Source organism: Cupressus sempervirens, chromosome 4 (genome assembly GCF_028749045.1).
Source record: "Cupressus sempervirens isolate cs-2001-9-10 chromosome 4, ASM2874904v1, whole genome shotgun sequence".
NCBI lineage: Eukaryota > Viridiplantae > Streptophyta > Pinopsida > Cupressales > Cupressaceae > Cupressus > Cupressus sempervirens.
The window spans coordinates 904923216-904948955 of NC_143121.1; the positions used below are offsets into that span (position 1 = coordinate 904923216).

The 25740-nt window shown below is 38.4% G+C and overlaps 1 protein-coding gene across 1 annotated transcript in view; it reads left to right on the plus strand.

The window, feature by feature from the left end:
- Positions 1-25740, plus strand: part of LOC149564309 (Zn-dependent exopeptidases superfamily protein) — a 179228-nt gene that overhangs the window by 57281 nt on the left and 96207 nt on the right. The window contains exons 4-5 of the mRNA XM_089827373.1: positions 10848-11050; positions 11564-11633. Of these exons, the coding sequence (XP_089683499.1) occupies positions 10848-11050; positions 11564-11633 (273 nt within the window). The remainder of the gene's footprint in view (positions 1-10847; positions 11051-11563; positions 11634-25740) is intronic.

Sequence of the window (25740 nt, forward strand, 5' to 3'; positions counted from 1 at the left end):
CTATCCAAGCATTGTCTAGTGTGATTTCGGTGATATCAAGCTGATCTTTGAGAAAGGAATAACTTGCCTGAAAAGGTTCAGAGGAGGGTAGAAGGAGTCCACACACTCTCAAGTTCAGTGCATGTGCCCGCCTGACTCTTTCATCAGCTAACTTAGTTTGGAGTAGCTTCTCCACCACGGAGAGAGAAGTGGAATTGGGTTTGCTACAGATGGCAGACCACGACTTCAGTTGCTGCTATGTTTTAGTTTGTAAGGAGCATTGTTTTTGATGAAGTGCATATTGTTTCTCCTTCAGGGTAATGATATCAGACACAAGAAGGTTACTATTGTTCACTTGGATTTTGAGATCAGTGATATCTGAAATGATTCTGTTAAGTTTATCCGATAAGTTTGATTTTTGTTGTGTTCTACAGTCCAGTTGTTTCTTTAGATTAATCACCATTGTAGAGAGGGAAGACACAGTCTCTTGCAGGTTCAGATTGTTGCTTTCTAGCTTAGTGATGCGGTCCATCATCCTCTAGTAGGTAAAAGGGGTAGATGGCATTGACAAAATAGGTTCAGAGTTGGTTCTACCATCAAGGAGTCAAGCCATCATCCAAGTAGAATAATACCATGAACTTGCAGAGGCTGGACAGGTCTGGCCATAGAAAAACCGAAGTTTGCAGAGGAAATTAGGAGCCCAAGACTTGCGGACCAGTAGAGAGAGCAAGTAGAGGGCAACCTTAGGCCAGGAGATACTTGTCAACAAGTCAGACAGAGAAAGAGAGAGAAAGCATGAGAGGGAAATGAAAATGGCCCGATGCAGGAAACCGAAATGGAAGTTGGGCGTGTGGAGAAGCAAGGACCAGAAGGGAGTGACAACATGTGGGGTTAGAGGAAGCCACCAACAGAGAGAGTAGTTCAAGTGCGAAGAGGGAGAAGGGTTGACACGGAGAGAGACGACACAATGGAAGGTGCAGAAGGAAAGGTGCGCGAGGGAGACAACACGAATGGGAGGACGTGACAAGCAATAACAAAGGCAACCAAGGGAGAAAGCGACCATGTAGAAGCATGCGAGAGTAGATAGACACAAACACCATGAGGCCAGGATGCAGTTAGTAGCAGACACCATTAACAGCATGGTCATGGTGATGAGAGCCTGGACAAATTGTGGGGAGCACATTCGCGAGATGGAATTGCATATTTAATTAGAATGGTCTAGGAGAAAACTAAGTAAAATTAGAGGGAGAACAAGATTGTCCAAAAATGCAACCTATTGGTGGCAGAGGCTAGTACAGACATGGGGAAGCAACTGGTATTCATTTGTACAAAGCGAAGATCTTTATTAGGAATTTTAAAGGCCTACTTTGGAACAATGAAAAACATCTCTATTTAAGTCATTCATGAATAGGCTATGGATGATAAATTTCTGATAATTTCTTGCTATATATGAGAATGCTATTAAACAAAAGCAAGGCAATTTTCACAGATATTTAGTTAACAAATTATTTAGTAGTGCTTAGAAGGCTGAAAGAGTATTGTTTATTATGATATTATGAGAATTTATTTGTTCAAACTATAAATTAAGCATTGATGACATTTCTTGATAATTAGTACATTCAGGCACAAAATGGTATTATCATCATGTTTATTTTGGGAGAAAATAATTAAGTTTGGAGGTTATTTTAATTGGTTTAAGGTTTGTCAGTTTTAAGGTGTTCATGAGTGTTGTTATTCCGTGATCGCTGTAAATGTACTAAGCACTTCCATTACGGTATGTGTTTTCCAATTTGCAGCAATCTCTTATTTATATATAAAAGTGAGTAAAGAGTAGACACGTCCCTTCATGGGACATGTCTATTCATTATTATAATCACAATCTTATAGTTATGTTATCTTTGATGTATATGTATATGTATATATTATACATACATACATACATACATATATATCTTTGCTATAGTTTATTCGAGGGAAGCTACAAAACATCAACATTCCCTCTTAGCTAGAGAGGATAAATATATGACATATATTACACCATTGGTAATATTAGGAATGACAAATTTTAAGGATATCTTTGATCAGAAGATATTCAATATTTTGATATCAAGAGTATTGGTCTCCCAGAATATCGACATCTGATATTCACCAAGTACTCGAATAAGGTGTGATATCACATCTAATATCACGAGTATTAGCTTCCCAGAATATCATACGATATTCACCAATTACTCAAAATAAGGTTTGATATCACATCTGATATCAAGAGTATTGATCTCCCAGAATATCAATGATATTCACCAAGTACTCTTTGAGTATTGGCCTCCCAAAATGTTGAGATGTAAGACATTCACCATATACTCATTGTTTGATCTCATAATACAAGCTATTGTAAGATTGTCACATTACAACAACTTCTCCAAATACAAGTGGTGATCACATGGAAGTCGTCACTTCCTCATGATGTACACAGGGGGTAGGCCCATTAAAATCACATGGTCATGATGTATGAATCATTTTCCTCTTGATTGTGACAATTTATTGATTAATGGAGAATCCATCTCTTCATGATTTATTCCCTTTAAATCAATATGATCAAAGATCACCAAAGGTTGACTAAATCATATCTTCTATCTTGCTCCCTCTTTCAAGGTTGCCCATAATGAAATGTCAAGCTCTCTCTAAATCTCAATCTCCCTCTGCTTGCAATAACATTCTCAAAGGAAAAGATCAAGGCATATAGTTCTTATAGTATATATTGAAATAAGAATGCTAATATTCATTAAGATGTTAGTAATTTAACTCATGCCTGTTACTAACATAACTCTCTTTATTTTATATTTTCAATAACATAATACTTAATGATGTATAGAAGTCAAATATAAATTCGAGTCATCATATATTCTCATAATGAATCTCTTTATGTTTAACAAACATAAATTCGAATCATCATATATCATTTTTGAATAAATGCATATATATATATATACAAGTATATATCTGTATATAACACTATTATATTTCACAATAATCTAAACAAAGAACATTATATATTATTGAACGTACATATCTTTAACTATAACATATCATATGCTAGAGAAATAATTATATAATAAATTGTCTAAAATCATATTTTTATACATATACCTTAAGGTTTGATGCTCGATGCCTCTAAGACCTTGCCCTCTTTGGTAGTTTCCTTGGTGGATACACAATCCCACTCAATGGTAGCCACATGAACACCCCTTACTAGTGTGACACATGAACTACTATATAACATATCTCTCGCGATCTAATACATGCATTCCTAAAATGATTGCCTTGTTGAATTCCATGTTTCGTAGGTAAATTTATTATTTTTCTACTTCCAAACCACATGCGGTCATGTCCTTGTTTATCCATCAATTCATAGTTTGATTGTTGTTCGAGGGACATTCCTTCCCCTACAATCCTCTTTCTTCGATCCCCTCTTGTTTAGGTTATTAACTAATATGCTGAACCCATTTATTAAATAATTGATCATGTAATAATTCTTTTGAGCTTCCAACTCATTGTCATCTCGTGCATATAGATGATGACCTAATGGGATCACAATTATATTTGTTTCTTTCCTGAAAACTGTATATCTACACCATTCTATTGATTAACACTAATGGTAGCTCCTTAAGATAACAGTAGTTATCAGATCATAACATGTATATTCGTCACTTGTACTCGCAACCAAGACTTTACGAATGACTTTTAAAGATTGGTTGTAACCTTCAGCAGTAGCCGATGCAATAATATTTGTCATTTTGTGTGCTGAGTATAAGAAAGGTAGGTGTCTGCGTAAACCCAACTGTCCCCCATCTCTACTAGAAGTGGTTACGATATTGGCTATCATGCCTCTCTAATTTTATGCATTCATTTCATTGTATCCAAAAGGATTATATCACCATAATATGAATTTATTCCAAGGTAGTTACCTTTCTCTCAGACTCTGGATACTTCCATGACTCAGACTGTAGCCGGATAGATTATTGCTTCTGAATGTTGTGCCAAATTAAGGGGGATCTCCTGTATATACTCACTAAGTTGATGGAAGTAGGAGATGCCAGTAAACCTGTAAATTTTTTAATATCAAATGCTCCCATTCTGGAAATCGTTTCAATCTTATTGTTCTCGTGTAGTGTCTGCCGCTGTGTTCTCCCCATTCTCCCTGTTTCACTGCTTTGAATGGGAACTTAGTCACATGTTCTGCATCCATGGCTATTTCTTCATAATAAATCTTGCTTCTTTAATTACTTTTATAGTCTTAGTATTTGTTCGTACTCCTTTCCTACATTTACAACATGGCTCTGATACCATGTTGTTATTCTGGAATCGCTGTAAATGTACTAAGCACTGCCATTACGTTATGTGTTTTCCAATTTGCAGCAATCTCTTATTTATATATAAAAGTGAGTAAAGAGTAGACACGTCCCTTCATGGGACATGTCTATTCATTATTATAATCACAATCTTATAGATATGTTATCTCTAATATATATGTATATGTATATATCACATATACATATATATCTTTGCTACAGTTTATCCGAGAGAAGCTACAAAACATCAACAACGAGTATCTGAAAAACTTCTGTTTTGCAGGTATTTTGTTGTAGGTCATCTTAAAGAATACACACATTGCAATGGATGGCAACTTTACCACCCTTGGAGTTTGTTGTCTTGAGTTGGTTTACTTGTCTCTCAGGAATTTTTGTATTGTTTATGTGTTATCTAGAAAAGTCATTCTAATAAAAATAAAGTTTTGCTATGAGGGACTTTCTTTGGAATTACTTCATTTTGTTGTGCTTTCCCTACAGTCTTAAATTTCATAGGGTTGAGAATTGAGCCTTAAGGGAAATTCCTGATCATTTTTTTTCAGTTGATTATTACATTGCATATTCCTTTCATAACAACAATTAAATAATAATGGTTGTGATGTGTTCTAACTTCTAAGTGATGTCCTTTCTTGGTCTCTTGGTCTTCAAATTACAAAGGTGCTTGGCAGCTTTTTGAGTAGAATTCACCCTAAGTACTTGATAGCTTCCTAAATGAAGGCCAGCCTTGGCAAAGTATTTGGCTCCATTCAATTTATCCATCAGATATAAACTTTTAGTATAGGAAATGTCTTTGGTGGTAATGCATCTTTGTACCATTTCATTGATACAAATCACAAGTTGTTTAGGAAATAATTTTTGCTACTTTTATCCTTTGTAGGAGCTTCATGCTCTCTGTTTTTGACACAGGCATATCTTTTGGGATAGGGTTGTCACAATTATTTGATTCAAATATGATATCTATTCTATGCTATAATTATGTTAGGAAAAGGTGTTGTACACTTTTGCATAACATTGACCTCTCTAACATAAAATGAATATTTTTTTGCGGTGCATCCTAGCTGATGTGTTTGGCCACATTAGATATCTGTTTGGGTCAACCTGTAAAGTTGTAACATGGGGTTAGATATTGTAATGTCCCTTCCTTTGGACTGTGGAGCATGGCAGGTGATTGACCTATTATCTGGGTTCCTATAGGTCAGTAGTGTGGATATGAGACTTATCCAGAGGTAATGGAGCTATGCAAGGGCTTCATGAACTGTTTTGAGTAGTTTGGGAATCCCCTAAATTTTATGAGTTCCTACTTTTTAGGATTTGACTGGGGGTTGACCAGAACGCATCAGGGGATCTCCAAGATCATCCTAGAGACTTTGGTTGCAGTTCCTATTTTTTTTTGGGAATATCCCTATTTTTAGGAGTCACATTGCCTGCAACATTCAAGCGTCATCATGGACTAGTGGTGTCAGTCAGATTTCAGATGATAAATTCATGAATAAATTGGGAATAATAAATTATTTCTTAAGTTGGTTTAAATAAAATAATAATAAAATGAATTAATATAATCACTTTATATTATGATAAATATAGTAAGGGGTCATGGCACATTGTCCTAGGAGTTGGTTTATAAGATTAGTTACTTGGTTCATACCCATAGGCCCCGCATTGGGTTTGGATACACACCCAGTGTAGGTAGGTTTGTGGCTACCAATCGGGTTTGCACAAGTTACTTGTAATGTACATATGTGTTTATTTGAATATTTTTCCGCTACCAATTGGCATTTGATATTCATCTTTGGCTTTTGGCATTGATTTATGATCAAGTGTCATACTAAAAAATGATTTAATTTCAGTATTCTATACATTTCTCTTATTTTTTTGTATATGTAATGCATACACAGACACACACACATACCAAAACCCCTAAAAATTATTTCCTTGTACTCGTATTGTCCTCAAACCCGAACCAGTTACTCAGGAACTCATTATATTAAAGGGGACCACCTTATTTATGTTTTAAGTAGCCTCATAGTGGTTCAATTCCCTATGAGGAAAATACAATAACATAAAATTTGATTAAGTTCATAAAAAGAAAATTAGGAAAACCCTTAAAGTTTGAAGTTTGAACCACATGGAGGGAAAAGAGGATGATATAAAAGAAATTGATGGCAGCCATTTCTCTTTATTCTGGGTTATTAGTATTAGGAAGGTTATTGGGTTTGAGCTCTGTGAAGAGTTTGAGCAGCAATCAGACTTCTAGGAATGAAAACTCTTGGAGCCTGGAGGTGAAAGGAGTTGGAAGAAATCCCAACTTTCGTAGCACTTGGTTTCAGCGCAGATCAGAATTTATCGGTAAGGAATGTTGAAAGAAATGTGCTGAGCATGGATTCCATGAACCTGAACCAGTTACTTAGGAACTTATTATATTGAAGGGGACCACTTTATTTATGTTATAAGTCGCCTCATAGTGGTTCGATTCCCTATGAGGGAATAAAATAACATAAAATTTGATTAAGTTCATAAACAGAAAATTAGGAAAACCTTTAAAGTTTGAAGTTTGAACCACATGGAGGGAATGTAGAGTTGCTGATTTGTTGGTTGAAGAGCGATATCAACATATCTTTTGGACACCTTGTGCATTCCATTTACTCAATCTTATGATGCAAAAGATTGAGTACGAAATTGGGTGGATTTAAGAGGTGTATGAAGAGGCTGAGGACATTCATATGTTCATCACAAACCACCATGACTCGAGGGATATTTAGAATATTTTCACATTTGGAGCTACTAAAGGTAAGTGAACTTGAACTCAAGTTAGTTAATTAAAAAAAAGTAGTATCTTACAACTTCTGATTTTCATATTTTGACTGTGTAATGTGTATTATTCTTAAAGTATATTTGTAATAGTTTTATTTATTTTTGCTCCAATTTATGTTATAGGTTGCTGAGACCCATTTGACATCAAATTTAATCGTCTTGAGATGACTTGTGCAAGTGAAAAAGGCACTTTGCAATATGGTAATCAGCAACAATTGGTGTATATAGAGGAAAAGCAACACTGAGAAGGCAATCAAAATAAAGAAAAGGATATTGGATGACTTATGGTGGGAACGTGTGGAATATCTCATTATGTTCACTAGGCCCATTATGAGCATGGTCTAGGACACTGCCATGGCTAGGCCAGGACTCGGAGAGAGCTATGATGACATAGACTCAATGATTGAGAAGATCAAGAAAATTGTAAATGAAAGAGCAAGATCCCTAGGAGACCAACTTCAAGCAATTGCAAGTAATTGTTGTAGAATGGTGGAGCAAAATGACTGCTTGTCTACATTTGCTGACCTATTTATTGACGCCCAAATACTATCGCACCCAATATAATGATCTACTAGGAAGGTGGTCACCATATAGAGATTTATAAGTGTTTGACGGGTACAAGGCGACATTTGATAGACTCTTCCCTGATAATGATAGGCGAGATTTAATTACAAATCAGCTCATAGAGTTTGTGAATGCAAGAGCTCTAATTGATGATGCTCTTCATCATTGGTTTAAGAAGGATGCTCATAGTTGGTTGTACTTCCATGGCTAAAGATTCCAAACACAGCAGCCCCTTGCAATCAAAATAATATCACAAGTAAGTTTAATTAAAAAAACTTAGTTTACTTTATCTTCATGAATTGCTAATAATTTTTAATTTATAAGATCAATAATTTAATTTTAATTGTTTACTTTGTCTTGGCTTCGTAGGTTGCTAGTTCATCTACATCAGAAATTGAAGCACATATTCCTTTGTTCACTCTATGAAGTGTACATGTTGCAATAAAAAAGAGCGAAGAATTTGGTATTTGTACATTACGACTTGCATTTTGTCTTACAAAAGAGTAAAGAATACAATAAGTGGAAACAAAGAGGTAAAATATAAATGCAGAGCTTGTGGAATCTGATGCTTCCACTTCTCAGCTTGCACTTGATGAATTTGAAGTTTTTGACACCAATAATATTATTGGGTGTACTTGATCTCACTGGCCTTAACTTTATTTGCGAGTCAACTAATGCCAATGAAGAATAAGATGAAGAAGATAAAGAAGATGAATATGAATAAATTTAAAATCCATGAGTTGAACTTTAAACAATGGTGCATAAACTTAATGTTATGATTTATTACTTGACAATTGATATTTTAATGTTTTGAATCTTTAATGCTGAACTTGAAGTATATGATGCTATGATGCTATGATCATGATTCATGATGTTGTGAGTACAAGTTTGTGGTGTTTTTTTGGTTTAAATATTTTTGTGATACTATGTGACATTCTAATCTTAACTCATGCGTGCGCACGCACACACGAAATGAAAAAAATAAAAACCTTAACAAAAACAAAAGAAAATGGAACAAGAACTTATCTTTTCCACTCGTTAAAAGCTTGCAAAGATGTAGGAATGAGGCACGAACATTTGAAGAAGATCCACAAATCAATCTTTCAACTCCTTGCACAGCCAAACTCTTGCCCAACGACCTAATTGCTCCTACTCAAGACAAAATAACCTATTTTCTCACCACAAATGAGAGTTAGAAGTAAACATAAGCCTTTTAAATTCACTTTTTAGGGTTGGGATGTCAAAAAATTATTAAATTTGCAAAAACAATGCTGCCGTGTGGAGGGTCCAGTTCGTGCGTGTTCCATGTTAGTTTGTCAGGTTTGGAGGTGGGCCACCTGGGTCCGACTGGTCTGTGGTTTAGTTCGAACCAAGCCTGTGGCATGAACCTTGTCTTGAACCACAGGCAGACCTGACCAGTACCACAGACCAATTTGAACCGTGGCTGGTTCAGCATCCGCTTTGGACAAATTAGACAGCCTATATGTGATGTATCATTTCATAACTAGCATTACAAGTAATATATGTATAGTATATGACAACATCCCTGCTCCCTACTGTTGTTCCCGCCATTGTTCCCCTGTCATCCCCAAATTGTAGACCTTTTTTCCCATCCTAGAAATGTGTCTCGACGTCCCCCTGTGCCGGTGTTACATTGCTAATTGCTTTATTTTGTTTGCCAAAAATGTAAGATTAATGTATAAGTAAAATAATGTTGAACATTATGGTTTTGCTGGCCAAATTTAAACATGCCAATGAATATTTGTCAGGTAAGTGTTTTGAAAATATAGTAAAAATATATCTTTTGAGTATGATTTTTTTTCTATTAAGATAGTTCAAAAAGATTTGTACATTTTAGAGTCGGGTCCTCATAGAGGATATATCACTTTCAGAAGACCTACACTGGTATATTATAACATTATATACATGTCGGCATTAGATACAATTACAAAATGGCTTGCCAATAGACAGAAATAATATTTATGTCCATATACAATCTGTGACATACAAAAAAATGAAAAACCATCGTATGGTTGTCCATAGATTTAACAGCCAAAGCAATCTTTGGTACCATAATGGGGTTCAATTTGACCACAAGCCTCTGCATCAACATCCGTATGATAAACATCAGCAACAGGTTCATAGCTTGCCTCATTCTGATGGGTGTCAACACAAGGATCACTGCCAAGATTTACATTAGACCAGGAAACAACAACTTCTGTAGCACCATCTATGCAATCATCTTGTCCTCACCAAGATTAAGATCGTTAATATACTGGCTCAGAGTATTAATATCATTTGGTTCCAGCATGCCCAATTGTTGATTGAAGTACTGGACAGACTGGATATCCTCCTTACGAATTTGGATAGACCATTCCCGCACAAGTATCATGAACCTAGCCTTGGAAATATTCAACATAGCTGAAACCTGTGACATAATAGAGATATGTATGAGTTTACAATTCAACCTAGTAAGCCTCCTCCTTTTGTTTTGAAAGTCTCCGTTTCTTTCCTTCCAGAGAAATCATAGTACTTCACAGGTTAGTACAGACCAAACACGGTTCATTTTGAGAGCAAAAGACTCCACATAACCAGCAAGAATCTCACTCCAAGGAGGACCTGGGTGACAGTACCAAACATTAGGGGAGCCTAGAAAGAAAGACCAAACACTATGGGCAAACTCAAATTCGAAGAGAAGGTTGTCAAAAATCTCAAGTATGATTTCCTAATTGAATGATAAACTGCATAAATATTTTGCAAACCTTTTTATCTAAGTAAAAATATTACAATTTCACAATTTTTGGTAAGCATCTTATATTACCATTAATACTATGGTGTCAATTACCAATATTTTACTGTGATAAATGTGATTCCCCAAAGTTAATGCTCATCCTTTGATATGTAAATTTGATGTTAGCGTATAGCTATAGTGTATAATGTAGAAACCAAGAGTATGTAATTAAGTTTATCTTGAAAAGATGATGGGATGTTATTTCCTGAAATATTATGGTATCATTTCTTAATAGTTGTATCTTTTATGGTCTAACATTCTGGATGAATTTAGTTGAACGAAATGTTGTTTCGTGTATTCTTTTCTAATTTTTCTTATTTTGAATTTGTATACAGGTTAGTAAAGGAGGATTTCTGGAAGTTGGGGTTCAAACATATGGAGGTGGATTGTGGCACACTTGGTTTGACCGAGATTTGTCAGTTGCTGGCCGCGTGATTGTAAAGAAAAATATTAAGGGTGTTCCATCATACAGTCATGAGCTTGTTAGGATCCAAGAGCCTATACTCCGAGTACCCACTCTTGCTATTCACTTAGACAGGTACTTTGATTGTTCATTTTCAGCTGTAGGCTATGAGGGTACTTTGAATCATTCTTCTTGTCTATTTGTTGCTTGCATAAGAATGTTATGTTTTATTGTGCAAATATTGCGTCTACTAGTTTCGATGCACAATATTCTGACTCAAGTTGAGGGAGGTGATGTGTGTGTGGCCTACCAACAGTTGTCCTTATAAGTTTTTTGAGCAGAAAAGAAAGCTTGGCTTGTTCTTGCATAGGGCATAGATTCTCAAGGGTTCTTGGCTTCTGCTGTCCTGGCTACTCATTTTTGAATTATGACTATAAAAATTAACTCTACAGACACTTTTGCAAACTTCCATATCCTCCTATGGTCATACATCCATGTAAATGAATGTATAATGAATATGTTGTGTATAAACTTATCGGATGTGTTTTTGTTTTCCTGTAAAAGAGTAAATATGCTTAAAGTTAATGTCTTCTTCAACCCTGTTTTATTTTGGCTTCTGACAATGTTATTATTTTGTGAATTTTATAGGGATTCAAATGATGGATTCAAAGTTAATACACAATCTCATCTTCTACCAGTTCTGGCAACAGCTATCAAGGTTTAGATTATCTTTTTGAGAACCAGTAGCAGCTATTTTATTTTGCATACATAGCATTCACTGTCTTTAGTAATAAATGTGCAAAGCATGATGAAGGTTGGCTTTTCAATGTTCCCAAATCATAGATAACCAAAATTTTCCCTAGGTCACAATTTTTAATCAAAACAAAGCAGGATTAGAGATACCTTTCACTTTGATTGAGATCTTGCAAACAAGTAAGAATAATTTATAATCATAATTCATAGAATAGATCTCTTTAATTAGAAATGGGCATATACTAGAAGTATGGATGTAATCAAATCACAAGATTGCTTAAATCAGTGTAAGAAGGCTCAATTTAGGGAAGTGTTGGTAAACAGATTTGTAACCACAAGTGCTTCTTCGAAAATAACCTTGTGTGCCTTGTGAACAATGACAACTATGCTGATAGTTGGAGAGATCACAACCGATCACTATCAGATTACAATCTTCCTCTGCACTTGAGAGGGGCAGCTCCCTTGTATAATGGGTGTAATTGGTATTTTCTGTACTTTTCTCCTGAAAGTACGAAAGGATAGGACACAAAGCTAAATAAAAAGATAAAAGAAACTCAAACACTAGACATATGAATAGCATATGAGATTCCAAAAGGATAACAGTTTACGAAGGGAGTTTGAACACACAAATGTAAAAATGGTGAAAGCAGTATGACAGATCTCATCATACAAAGTGATAAACTATACAAGTACATCATACCAGGAGATGAATGACTTTCTTTGCACCAAACTAAATGATTCACAAGAATGCATAAAAGAATTACTAATTTAACATACGCAAATTAGTGATCATAACTCAGAAGGACATTTTGGACATACGAACAAATGCTTTCTTTATTGTATGTTTGAGAATATACAAACTCAAAGAACTTCATACACAACTAAAATTCATTGAAAGTTTCTCTAAAAATTTCTTCGGAGTTTTCCCTTTTGCAAAATTCACCTCCCCCACCCCCCACCTTTTTTTACATTACAAAATGCTTGTATATATAGGCTTTTCTTGATAACCAACTTGTAACCACCTTGCCTAACTACTTAGGATAACTACCTAGAGTTATTACGATAATAGATAGCTTCTATTATTATCTATTATTACTTAATGGTTATCTATTTGTGATTTGTTGTAGATATTAGAATGTTTCTAATATTTAGTTAGCCTGTTCTTATTTGTTAGTTTTCAATTAGCTAGAATAGAATGTTTCTAATCTTTACGATCGTTTCCTAAGGAAACATCATCATTCTTTTTTATATATTTGAAGAGCACAATAACAAATTTACAGTTTAAACTTTTATCCAAACAACTAACTTCAAATGCTGAAATGAACAATTATACATGAACACTATAACACAAGATTTATGTGGAAACCCTGTTGTCGGTAAATTCTATATTGTAGCCGACAGGTAGAATTGTATCCGAACGGGTGCGTGACGGTTGAGTAACCTCTTTGGAAAGGTATATGTACACCATCCAGAATGGAATTGTAAGCATCGTTGTAATCATTGTATTCAGATTGTAAGCATTGAGTGCATATTGCATATATGAATAAAGGATCTGTTTTGTGGTGTATCGTGCTATACTGCTTGTGTTAAAGTATCTTTACCCTGTACGGTAAACATTTCGCACTGTTGCTAGACAACCCTGGAACGAAAAAATCTTATGAAGATTAATGCCGAATTTGCTTAACAAGGATAGGAACAAGGTAAAAGACAAGGATGAAATACGTACAACACAAGAAGTTTTAATTTTAGCACAGCAGGCAGAGCGCAGACAGAAGCTTCAACAGATTGCTGATGAGGACCGAAGGGGTGAAGAGGCACAGACAGAGGGAGTGCACTCACCTAGTAGGCTGAGGAGTTCCGAAAAATTCTTAGAGGAGACTCGACAATGATTAAATTTGGTGGAAGAAACAAGGGAGGAGTTCCTTAACCTGTATACGTCGAGGGGAGAGTATCTGAACGGAAGGGAAGCAACTCGCACGGCTTGAAGTGCCGAAGGAGCACGAGCGTGGAGTGAACTCTTCGTTCTCGATACACCGGCCAAATGGATACATGTGGAGAATCGAACAACTTCACTTAAAGAAGACCTTTCACCAAGCAACTTGGTTGTTGGAAACAAGACGGTTGGCTGAAGCAGCACGGGTGTGTAGAACAATGCGGGTGCTGAGAACAGCACGAATGCTTAGAAAAGTGCGGGTTTTCAGGTACCTAAGAATCAAAAGAAAGTAACAATGGTAGGTCTGAAAGAAAAATTACCGAAGTTTAATGGTGATGGTACAACAGATCCAATTAGACATTGCAAGACGTGTGAAACCATATGAACAACAAATGGTGTGACGGACGAGGATGATTGGGTCAAATAGTTCCCAAGAACCCTACGGGGTGTAGCAATTGATTGGTTTTCGGATGCCGACCCTCAGAAATTGACTACCTGGGCAGACGTTAGAAAAGAGTTCATAGCAGAGTTCCGGTTGCTACAGGATGATAATGAAATAGTAGCGGAGATATATAGCACCAAGCAAGGAAAGAATGAAACAATCCGGGCCTATGCCAGACGACTGAAGGAGTTGGTTGGGAAGATGGAAAGTTAGCTGGCAGACGGTTTGAAAAAATGATGGTTTGTGGAGGGGCTACAGTCAACTCTGAAAAAAAAGATGAAGATTGTACCACCCGCGTCGTACGCCGACGCATATAATCGTGCGATGGATCTGGAAAGCGAATAGAAGACAAGTAAGAAGAAAAAGCCTAAATTGTCAGATTCAGACGATTCATCATCTGAAAGTAGCAGTAGTGACGAGGAATCGAACAAGAAGGTTCGAGCATTATAGAAAGATATGCTCCGAATGATGAAAAAATTTAAGAATGTGAAAAAGAATCCAGACACAGTGAAGGGAGAACTGTGGTGCACAGACTGTAAAGAGGATGGCCATGCAAAGGTCTCATGCCCGAAGAAACAATTTTGTGACATCTGCCAGGTTGCGGGACATTCCCTAAAGGTGTGTCTGTTTAACATGAAATCAAAAGGACACTAGCAAGTGTTACTAACGTAGTAAGTGTCCACCGGGAATAACACAAACAACGATGCAACTTTGGGAGGATATCGCAACAATAATAGACACGGAAGGGGTGGCAATAACAACAACAATAACAATGGAGGCCGGAGTCGAATACAGTATGATGCGAGTGGAACTGATGATACAGTGCTGTGCATGCAATCTTTGGGGCCACTTCGCTAGAGATTGTACCACGAAGGAAACACCGCAGCTACTATGCAGATGGTGTGGTTCGGGGGACCACAAAGATTCAAAATGCCCAAAGCAAGGGGTAAATCTATTAAGCATTGAAACATGTGATGAAAAGGTACTGGCTGTCACACGGGAGCATGTGAGGAAAGCAAAATACCCTAATGCAGAAGAAGAGAAGGAGAGGTTACAAAAAGCACGCACAGAGCTAGAAAGGCAGATGAAAACAGGGAAATCACAAGTAAAAGACACTGCTGAAACTTCAAAAAGGAACTTAGCAGAACAAAACATGATAAGGAAAATAATGCAAACAAAAGTTCCTATTAAATTAAATGACCTCCTCACAATGCCACAGTTGCGGACGACTATTATGAATATGACACCGCTTTCGAGAGTGATGGAGGAAACGAGAAGGAATGGTAGTGAAACAACTGCAATAGACCCGATGCTATTGGCACTTATGACAGGAAGGCATCCGACAGTAGTGGAAATGGGCATTCTGGGCATTGTATTGATAGATACAATTGTGGACGGAGGGTCAGGTGTGAATGTGTTACCGGAAGACATATGGAAGAAGTTAGGACAACCTACATTGTGCCCACCTACATTCCAGTTATGGCAGATCGGCACGGGATCAAACCATTGGGAACTTTGATGGCACAGCTGGTAATGATTGGGACGCAACCATTCTTACTAGATTTTGTGGTCATTCCAATGAAAAGAAGAGTGTATGACGCTATCCTTGAATGGGGTTGGTTGGTGCAAGCAAAAGTAAAACATGTCTGGAAACGAAACACCTTATCCATGGAACATGGAGGCAGAAGATCCATAATTGATTTACACACACAAATGGTGGGCAAAGAAGCCGGATCGTCCGATTCAGAAGGAGAGGACGAAGGTAAGAAGCAAATGGAATCGGATGAGGAAGGAGTCCTACGTTTAAAAGGAGGGTCGAATGATGACAACCTAGACTCGGTGAACGACCTATTCCATTGGCAGACGGAGGATTATGAGCTCTTTCCAAGCTGTAATATGTTAAGGGTTGACAAAGGTGAGAAAGGAGAGGAAAATAAATGTCCAAAGGAATATGGCAAAGCGGAAGAAGGGAAGGCGGTTACGGCTAAAGTTGAAAGGAAGAACATATTGTATGAACCCAGCAAAAGGAAAGATTCCATCGTACGGTACACGGTGAACAGACCGCATAGAAAGAAAATGTTATGTCACACCACGGATTTAGTAGAAAGGTACTGGCAGCAAGGAAAACACATTGTATGGTCTGCACAAGAAACAAAGAGGAAGGGCTTAATAAATACTTCAGTAGTATGGAGTGAAGGTTCTAAAATCAAGAATACAGTTATTGACGGCAAGGAGTGGCAATCGACGAAATTCATAGTACCAAGCTTGAGGATTGCGGTCGAAAACAAGCTTGGAGATATGGAAAGTCTGAGAGAGGGATGGTATAATTTAAATAGACTTGATGAGCGATGATTGCAGATACAATTTGCCACGAAGGTTATACAGAACAGGCATAAGACATGGCACGATAAGCATTTGAAGTTGAACAGATTTCAATCGGGACAACTAGTGCTAAAGTATAATGGGCACAATGAGATCTGACTGGGAAAATTTAAAATAAAGTGGGTCGGGCCATATAAAATCCGTGAAGTGGGCGATAACAGAGCAATAAAATTATGGACCCTCAACGGGAAGGAAGTAGTCGATGCAGTGAAGGGTTCGAAGCTGAAAGTCTATCATGAAAGAAATAACGCACCTCCGTAGACGAGCAATTAAGAGAGTTAAAAAATTTATAAATATTGGTGTATATATGTAAAAATAGTGTAGATAATAATAAAAGATTAAAATTTTTTATAGTAGGCATAAGTAAGAATATGACAGATTGCACCGTACGGTTTTTGGGAGTCTTTTAGTAGCATACCATAGAAAGGATTGACTCAAGAATAGCACCGTATGACGTTGACAGGAAAGGAAGAACATTCCATTAATACCGTACGACCTTCTATACCGCAAGAAGGTTAAGTATAAGGTCATACGGACATAAACGAACAACAACTAGAAGGAGAAAGTACCGCGAAGAGAAAAATTTCCTGTACGGCCATATGGATCAAAGAGCATTGAATATCAAGCAAAGACCATCAGAACCATACCGTACGGCCCATACAGAAGTACTAGGAGGGAGCATTGACTGCGACTAGTTGCAAAGACCATACGATAGTAGGAAATAGATGAAAACATTGTATGGCCACATATCGAAAGAACCCGTACGGATGTTGGAAAGAAGAGAACCTTGACCGTATGACCATGAAGGAGATCACACGGACATTGTGAAAGCGACTTGACCATACGACCCTATACAAAGCAAAAGCATTGACTCGACTGTACAATACAATGAAGATAATTAAACTAGGAACAAAGAGATCGTATAGCCGTATAGACAAAGGAAACACAGGCATATGGGCCGTACGGACGTGCAAGTTTGAGCACTAAAGGGAAACGTTGGGGGACTATATGACCAAGCAAGGACAGTAACATACTCTACCATACGGACTACTTGCAGAGGCAATACATTGTATAGCCGTACACCATACAGTATTGGTAGTGAGGTTGTAACATAATATAGAAGTCTGAGATCACCGAACAATCTCTCTTGAAGGTAAGGAGATTGTAATCAGAACAAATTCAAAATGAGTAATGTATGATACCAAAGGGAAGGGAAAGACATAAAAAGGTAGTAAAACATAAGTTGTTGGTAGAAAGAGTATGGGATCGGAAAAAAATCACAAAACAATGTGTGTTCCATGGAGTTTTGTGTAGGTTTGAGAGTACTAATTTGGTCTTGGCGGCGGGGGCACTGCCCCTTGACCCTGCTCTGTATCGCGACAAGGAACGCGCGTGGGCCTCTACCCCAGGACCCTGCGAGGGCACTGCCCCTTGACCTTTTTGGAGGCGATGCCCCCAGACCCCCAATCAGTTTAGTTATTAGTCATGGGAAGTGTGACTAGTTGATGAGATCTGGAGCTGTTGCAAGCTTAGAGTGTTCGTTTGCCAGAGGTGGAGAGCACTGGAGCAAGCCTTTCGAGAGGGGTGATACGCTTTGAGGCACTCGGAGTAGGTGTTGGACGTGAGGCTGTCTTGGTGGATGCATAGAGAGCTCGGAAGGAGCTTATCATCCAACTTGAGGCAGTAGAGCGACACTTGGCTTAAGGTACCCAGGAGTTGAAGCAGAGAAGGCGACACGGGTGGCTATCAAGGTCAGTGTGGCTAAGGTGACAGTATTGTGTCAGCGGAGGTTACAGATGCAACGTGTTTCCGAGACCAGTTTGGTGTGGGCATGGGAGAAATGTGAATGTGATGTGACAGAAAAGGATCTAGCCTGTTATAGTTAGTCACAGTTAGTGTATTTTATTTTGTTAATCTGTTTCAGATATTTTGTAATTGTCGTCCGGAGACGACTTTTCTGTTTGGGGGGATGATGTTGTTGGTAAATTCTATATTGTAGCCAATGGGTAGAATTGTATTCGAACGGGTGCGTGACGGTTGTCACCCCTTCAGAAAGATATATGTACACCATTCGGAATGGAATTGTAAGAATTGTTGTAATCATTCTATTCGGATTGTAAGCATTGAGTACATATTGCATATATGAATAAAGTATCTATTCTACGTTATATCTTACTATACTACATGTGTTAAGTATTCTTTTACCCTGTACGGTGAACAAATCCAATGTGGGAGAAAACCACGACTAATAATTACTTTCCTATATAAATTGTTCTTTTACAATTGTTTTGTAGGCTACAACCTACTAGAGGCTATGACCTCTATGTTTATGAGCAACGACTCACTAGAAGCTCCAACTCCCACACTTCATAGGCTCCAACCTATTGGAAGCTCCAAGTCCCACTGCTTCTCTTCGTGAGCACCGACCCACTGCATACAAACTTCTTTTCCACTTTGCCAATGCTGCTTACTCAACTGATGCTGGATCTTTATAAGCTTCACTGAATCTGCTATATTTCTTCCACTAATATCTGAATATGTCCTTTATATCCACTTCATAAGAGCAGCAATCTTTCTTAATTTCTTCTATTATTTATATGTATCAGGTTTCAAAAATCTGAATATATAAATCTTTCTTTACTCTTTATTGTCTCATCTTTTAATGTTCTAATATTGGATGCCTTTATTCTTAAATCTCTTCTCCTCCTTCACATATTACTTTCTTCTACTTACTCACTGCATTCTTATTATTCTCCCTGCTTACTTTTCATATATAATTTATTCTTCTTTTAATATTTTAATCACCACACATTGTCTTATTATTCTTCTTCTATCTTCACACCACCGCACTGCTTTTCTTTCTTTTTATATTATTTCATTTCAAACTCTAATCTGCAGCCACTCTAATTCCTTATTCAATCACTTGCTTTACTTTTCTAATATATCTTTCATATTATAATTCTCTTATTATCCACTGGTCTGCTTTTTAATATTCTTAATTCTTTTTCTCCACATCTATTTAAATTGTGCCATCCTTCTTTTATACTTGTAAATATGAGGAATCGTGACTTTTCAAAATTTAAAAGTCATGTCTTTTCTTAATTAAAATAATACTTCTAAGTTAGACCAACTTTATTTTAATTATGTGTTACCAACATAATTCTATTTAATGGATCCCATTTATACATTGTTGATGACATCTTGATTTATATTTCAATATTCTCTGACTGCCGTCTACACGAAAGCTTGACGCATCTTAATAATCATTTTTATACCTTAAGTTATTTGGGTATATGTATGCCATTGATTCTTCTTAGCGGCTCCAAGAGGTTGATAAATTTGTTTGTTCTTATCGGACTCTGATTACTCCCAACGGCATCTGCAGATGAAGTTGATTATACCTATGACAAACAATATCATACTGCTGCTTCAGTATATCACGTGACTGTCATGCCACACATGTAGGTGCCTCCCGATTGTCCATCTTTTAATACTGTTTATCATCACCATCATGCTATCACTTAATCTTTAGATCGACCCTGGCATCATTCATTAGTCTTCTTCAAAAACGGCGTGCATACTTGTGTTCATCGCTGTTATAAGACCATTTCATTGCTTAGTCGCTGGTTTAGTTTATTGGTATGGCAAATAAACATGTCTCAAATCGATCTATTTTCATCTGTGTTTTTATCTTTTGCTGATTTGGACATCTACGTACACATTACTTCTACTTTGTTTATTCATGATATGCATACTTGTGGATCTGTTCTGAACACTATCATTTGGATTCTTGCTAATACTGTATGACATTGCTATTGTCTGTTTTGATAGGGTTTTCTGCCACTAATGATATTTAAAACTGAAGCATATTCAATGCTATCGCTGCTAGATATGGACAAACCTTCAATATCGAACTGTTGATCAGTAATCACATACTTCAAGTGGATTTTTTATTCTCAGTAGGTTTGTTGTTTGCATGTACATAATCACAATACTTGATTATTGTTGTTGACTCTGTATATCTGCATCACTCGATCATATTTGGTTTAACTATTGAAGACTCGCGATGTCCTCTGCAATTTGTCTTGATTTTGCCAGTAGTTACTGGGTGTCTTTCTGATATTCTATGCACATCATATGGAATTCAAATGCTGTACAGTCCCCGAATATGCGTTTGCACTAATAATAATTTATCTCTGTATCTCTGTGTCCACATATGGCATATTCTTTCTCTCTCCAAAGTCACGATATGCTCAAACAAAAACTATATCATCACAATTGTCTTCTCTTCGTATACTCTACGTTGATTGAGTGATGATTTGACAATTTTGACTACAATATCAGCATTTGGAATTTTGACTAGGCATAGAATTTAACTGTTTACTTTTTACATAGAACTTATATGTTTACTTTTCACATCGCTGCTCATCAAATCAATGTTTATCTGTATCTCATATACCAAACAATGTATTTTATGATTGTTGTCTCTCTTTAGATCTTACTAATGATGCTTTTCACTTCTCCATGTTCTGTCAGCGATACAGGGATTTGTGATGTTTCAATGATTTTCTTGTTCGATGTGTTTATCTGCTCCTTGATATGGTGTATGCTCAGTCTCCTTAGTGTTGGATTGGATCTCAGGGACTAGTCACGTAGACTCTCACTTTTCTTCTAATTTAATACATTTTGCAATTTAATATCTTCTCGCGATGTCTGCCGTTGTGACTCAACCTCGACTTTCAAACAAGTTATCTTTTGCGATACTCACGTCTCTCTTTCTAGGTAGTAATGGCAGTCTGTCCTGTTAGCTGTCTGTATCTATGCATTGTTGTGTCGACCTCTCTCCCACTCATCTAGATTTCACAATTTTTGTCGCGGTTTTCGCTGTGGCTGGATTGACTTCCATCGACCTCTTTCTGGCTTTGCGGTTTTCTTCATCAATTTTTTCTGTCTCTCCTTGTCTGTGATCGTGTTCGTTCTCCTGGTTTATCTTCTTTCGAAGGTTGGTCAGCCAACACGGTGTGTTTGCTGCATGGCTTTCGTGTGTTTTACGAGGTGTATTTGCGCCTGGTTTTTGTCTTTCTATTTGGCGATGTGAGGGTGCTTTCTTTTGCATGCCATTCTTGCTGTGTGTGCCCTTTCTCCTGTCGTCCGTCTTCTCCTCTCTCCTCTTCTCTCTTCCGTTTTCAGGTCTCTTTGCAGGGGTGATTGCTGTGTATTTGTGTGTGTCTGTCGGGTTTAGGCGTGTGTTGGTTTTTGTGTTCCTCTTTTGCATATTTTCACGAACTGGGTTGTGGTTTTCTGCATTGCTCTGCTCTTTTTTGGCTATGGCAGATAGTGGTGCCTCATGTTCAACCTAAGGCCAGCAACTCCTCACTTATTAGAGGTTATGTGACGGGATTTCCAAGCTGTAAATGGACAATCAGCAGCTGAGGGAGCAGGTTACCTCCTTAACTGATACAATCTCTGAACTGAAGAGTGCCACAACCTCCACTTCAGCTTTGTTCCAAAGTTTCTCAGATACTTTCACCACTGAGACAGCAGGCGTGCAAACTAGTATCCGCTACATTATCGCACAACTGGAAGAACTTGATGCCATCAAAGAACAACAATCCATTATGGTAGCTAAGCACTCCTCTCTTGTATCTGAAACCGAACTGAAAGTTAAGTCATGGGCCTCTCTTTGTAGTAGCACAGATTCTACACCTCTTGCTAGTATTGACAAAATGACACAAGGTAAGATAGAGAATGAGAGGGTGAGACAGGTTTGTGAGCTCAACCTGCGGGTTCGTGGACTCCCTTCTACTCTTGATCCTCTTGCAACTGGACATTCTTTCCTTTATGATCAACTTGGTCTTAGTGACATCACGTTGGATAAGTGCTGGGTTAGACATGGTGACATTCTATTGATCAGATTTTTTTCACTTGTAGACAAGCTTCGGGCTCTCCGTGCTAAGAGGAAGTTATTTTCTTTCCCTTCCAAGATCTTTTTAGATGTAGATCTCACGAAGGCTAAGGTTGCAGAGCTGAAACATGCTCGCAGTGTTGTTGTAGAGGTGAGGCGGGCTGGTAAATGGGTAGTTATCAGGAATTTGAAAGCAGTTATTAGGGATTCCCCCCTAGTGTTTGGGAAGAGAGGTAGGCCCCCAAAGGCCAAATGACGGTCCTACCAGCAGTCGGACAAGAGGGAGACCCCCATTTTCTCCCTTCTTGTTAACAGCTGGAATGGTAATGGGTCTTTATGGTCATTACCTAGTCTCCTATGTGATGCTGTGGGATCCGCAGATATTCTTGTCATTACTAAGACTCATGAGAGTCCTGTCCATCCTCTTGCGGGTGTTACCAGTTATCAGTGGTTATCTATATGTAGAGGAGGTTTGTGCTTTTGGTGGGGTACAGGGCTCAGGTGGTGTGGCTTGTTTGATTAAGGAGGATATCTTCAGCGACACTTCTATTGTACATTCAAATACGTTTGCTAGATTTATGTGGCTCCGCATTGACTGTAAGTGTCACCATCAGAGAGATCTTTATTTGGCTGCTTGCTATTTTCCACTGGTTTCCTCTCACTATGCTATTCATGGTACTGATGACGGAGACCCTTTTGTTGATCTTTGTGAGACTATTTCTCAGTTGGCTGCTCTAGGGGATGTTTACTGTATAGGGTAAAAGGATGCTTAATACATGTAATATAGTAAGATATAACACATAACAGATACTTTATTCATATATGCAATATGCATTTAATGCTTGCAATCCGATTATAATGATGTTCCAAAGTCCCTTCCAGACGGTGTACATATACTTTCTCGAAGGGGTGACTCAACCGTCATGCGCCTGTTCGTATACTATTTTATCCGTCGGCTACAATATAGAATCTATCGACAACATCATCCCCTCCAAAAAAGTAAAGTTGTCTCTAGATGACAATACAACAAAACTAAAAAATAAACAACTAATTACATCAATGTATAGATATTAAGCAGAGGGATGCGTCCCTGGCGTAGTGGCCATCTGCGCCCTCAGTTCGTTCAGCTTTGCCCATAGCTTGTAGACTTGCTCCTTCTGAACTTTCAATTCTGCTTTCGCCTCCATTTGAAGCTCCAGTGCTGACTGCATCATCCCAACAATCTCTCTGAGCTCTTTCTCCTTCTCATCTGCTACTTTCTTCTTCTATCCTACTATTTGTTCCTTCTCCGCTGTCAATTTTTGTAGCTGACTCTGTCTGTCTAACAAGGCTACCCTCTTGGATTCCTAGGCTGCCCTCTCTGTGGCTAACCTGGCAGCTGACCCCTCCCAAGCCCTCTCAGCTACTACTTGATCTGCCTGGCTCCTCAGAAGGGTGTAATATGCCTCCTTGTGTATCTCCACTATCTCGTGAGTCTACTTAGCTCTCCATACTGGGACCTCTCGTCGTGGCCCAATCTTGTCGCATCTCTGCAATCTCCACACTTGGCCATCCTCGTTCCTCGAAACATACTATAAGGGTAGCCGGGCATCCTAATCTTATGAAGGATACTACTCCTTCCAGCTCCTTCACTACTGAGTCCAAAACCCGAATCTCTACAGAGGCCACCACCTGGCAAGCCTGAGTTGCTAGAGCTGCTATATCAGTGAAGAATGTCTCTCTCATCACTACTTCTGGCGCTACTGGATGTTCCTGTTGCACACCCATAGCCCTCTTTGTTGCTTCCGCCATATGCTCAACAACATTATGCGGTAGTCTCTCATCCCGTGTTTGCTCCACCCCCTGTGTTTGTGAGAGGTTTTCCTTTGGAATTGCTTCTCACGTAGGTGTCTGGAGGTACGCCACTCGAGGTGCTGGGGTATGGTGGAACTGCGTACTCAGGTACATGCTCAACTTCTGGGTTCTGCTGTCTCTGTCTCGCTCAGGTGACGCTAACAATGTCGTATCCACCGTCACTACTGCATTTGAACCCACTACATCCAATTGGACACCCGGTGTCCTCAAACCCTCACATGTCAGTATCTCCATTACTCCTTAGTTCCATCTCTGCCTCAGGTACGAGTACCTCAACCCTAGCCTCTAGTAACGCCTCTCGAGTAGGCTTCATCGTTACCTCCGGAGCGGCTGTCTCCGTTGGTGGTGGATGTGCCTCTATAGGTGCCTCAGGAATAAATTGTGTCTTCGGTTGTGCTTCTGTGGTAGGCTGAATCACAACTGAAGCTGGCGTCATCACTACTGGCTGCCTAAACTGATAAAATCCCGGAATGCCATGAATACCTGCGTAAGCCAAATATGCCGTAGCTGAAAGTGCAGGCCATGGGAATCTCAATGGTGTAGCTGTAATTACTTCTACCTCTTCGTCCTCTTCCTCGTCCCCATTGGTCGCACTTTCCTCCGAAGAAGTCCTCTGACCACTCTTCGTGTTTCCAGTGTTTGGCCTTGGTCGGTTTTGTTCGATGGTCTTGGTGCCAAGTGTATCAAGATGTCTCCACTGCATAATCGGGGGTTCGCGTGGCGTGAATGGTCCCGATTTGGCCTCTAGTGCATCGTTGGGGATCATTCGCGTTGTTGCCTCCAAGAATAGGCCGATGGCATAATGTGGCATGTAGAATGTTTTGTGCTGTAATGTCATGAATTCATACATCCGTTCGGCCAATAATGCAATCCAGTCATACACCCTACCGTGCAGAATCCCGTTCATCATCGTTACATGTGGAAATGAAAATATTTGAGGCGCGACTAGAGCCTGTGAGGCAACTCTTCACAACATCCATCAGAGAGCTCCAGTGAGCTTCTTGCACATTCGATTTCTTCAACCCTCTACCCCTTGATGTATCTGAGAGAGCTTCCTGTTCTGCCTGCGTCAGGTGCCCACACATGAGCGGTATCAGCTATATTTTTACTTCCCGACTCATCTTTTTAGGTTTTCTTTCTATTTTTCCTTACCCTTTGAGCATGGCCAGGTATTTCAAATACTCGTGTGAAGTCGGCCGATTTGAAGGATACTACCAAGTTGCAACCATGGTACTCAAATGTATTGGTTCGAGAGAACTTATCATACGTTTCTATCATGATGCATAGAAACTCTTCATAATCTCTGATATCAAATACAGGCATTTGTATTACCCACTCCACCTGTGTCTTCCTAATGCTGGCCTTTATCGGATGGTTATCAGGTGCCTCCCGCCACCACTTCCAGCATTCTCCATTCAATCCTTCAAGTGCAACATTTTGTGCTGTAGGAATATCCGTCACAACTGACTGTGTTGGTTGCTTCCCTTTCTTTTTGCTTGGTCCTATACTGCTTCCTCCTACTACACGAACTCCATATGGCAACGTTTTTAATTCCT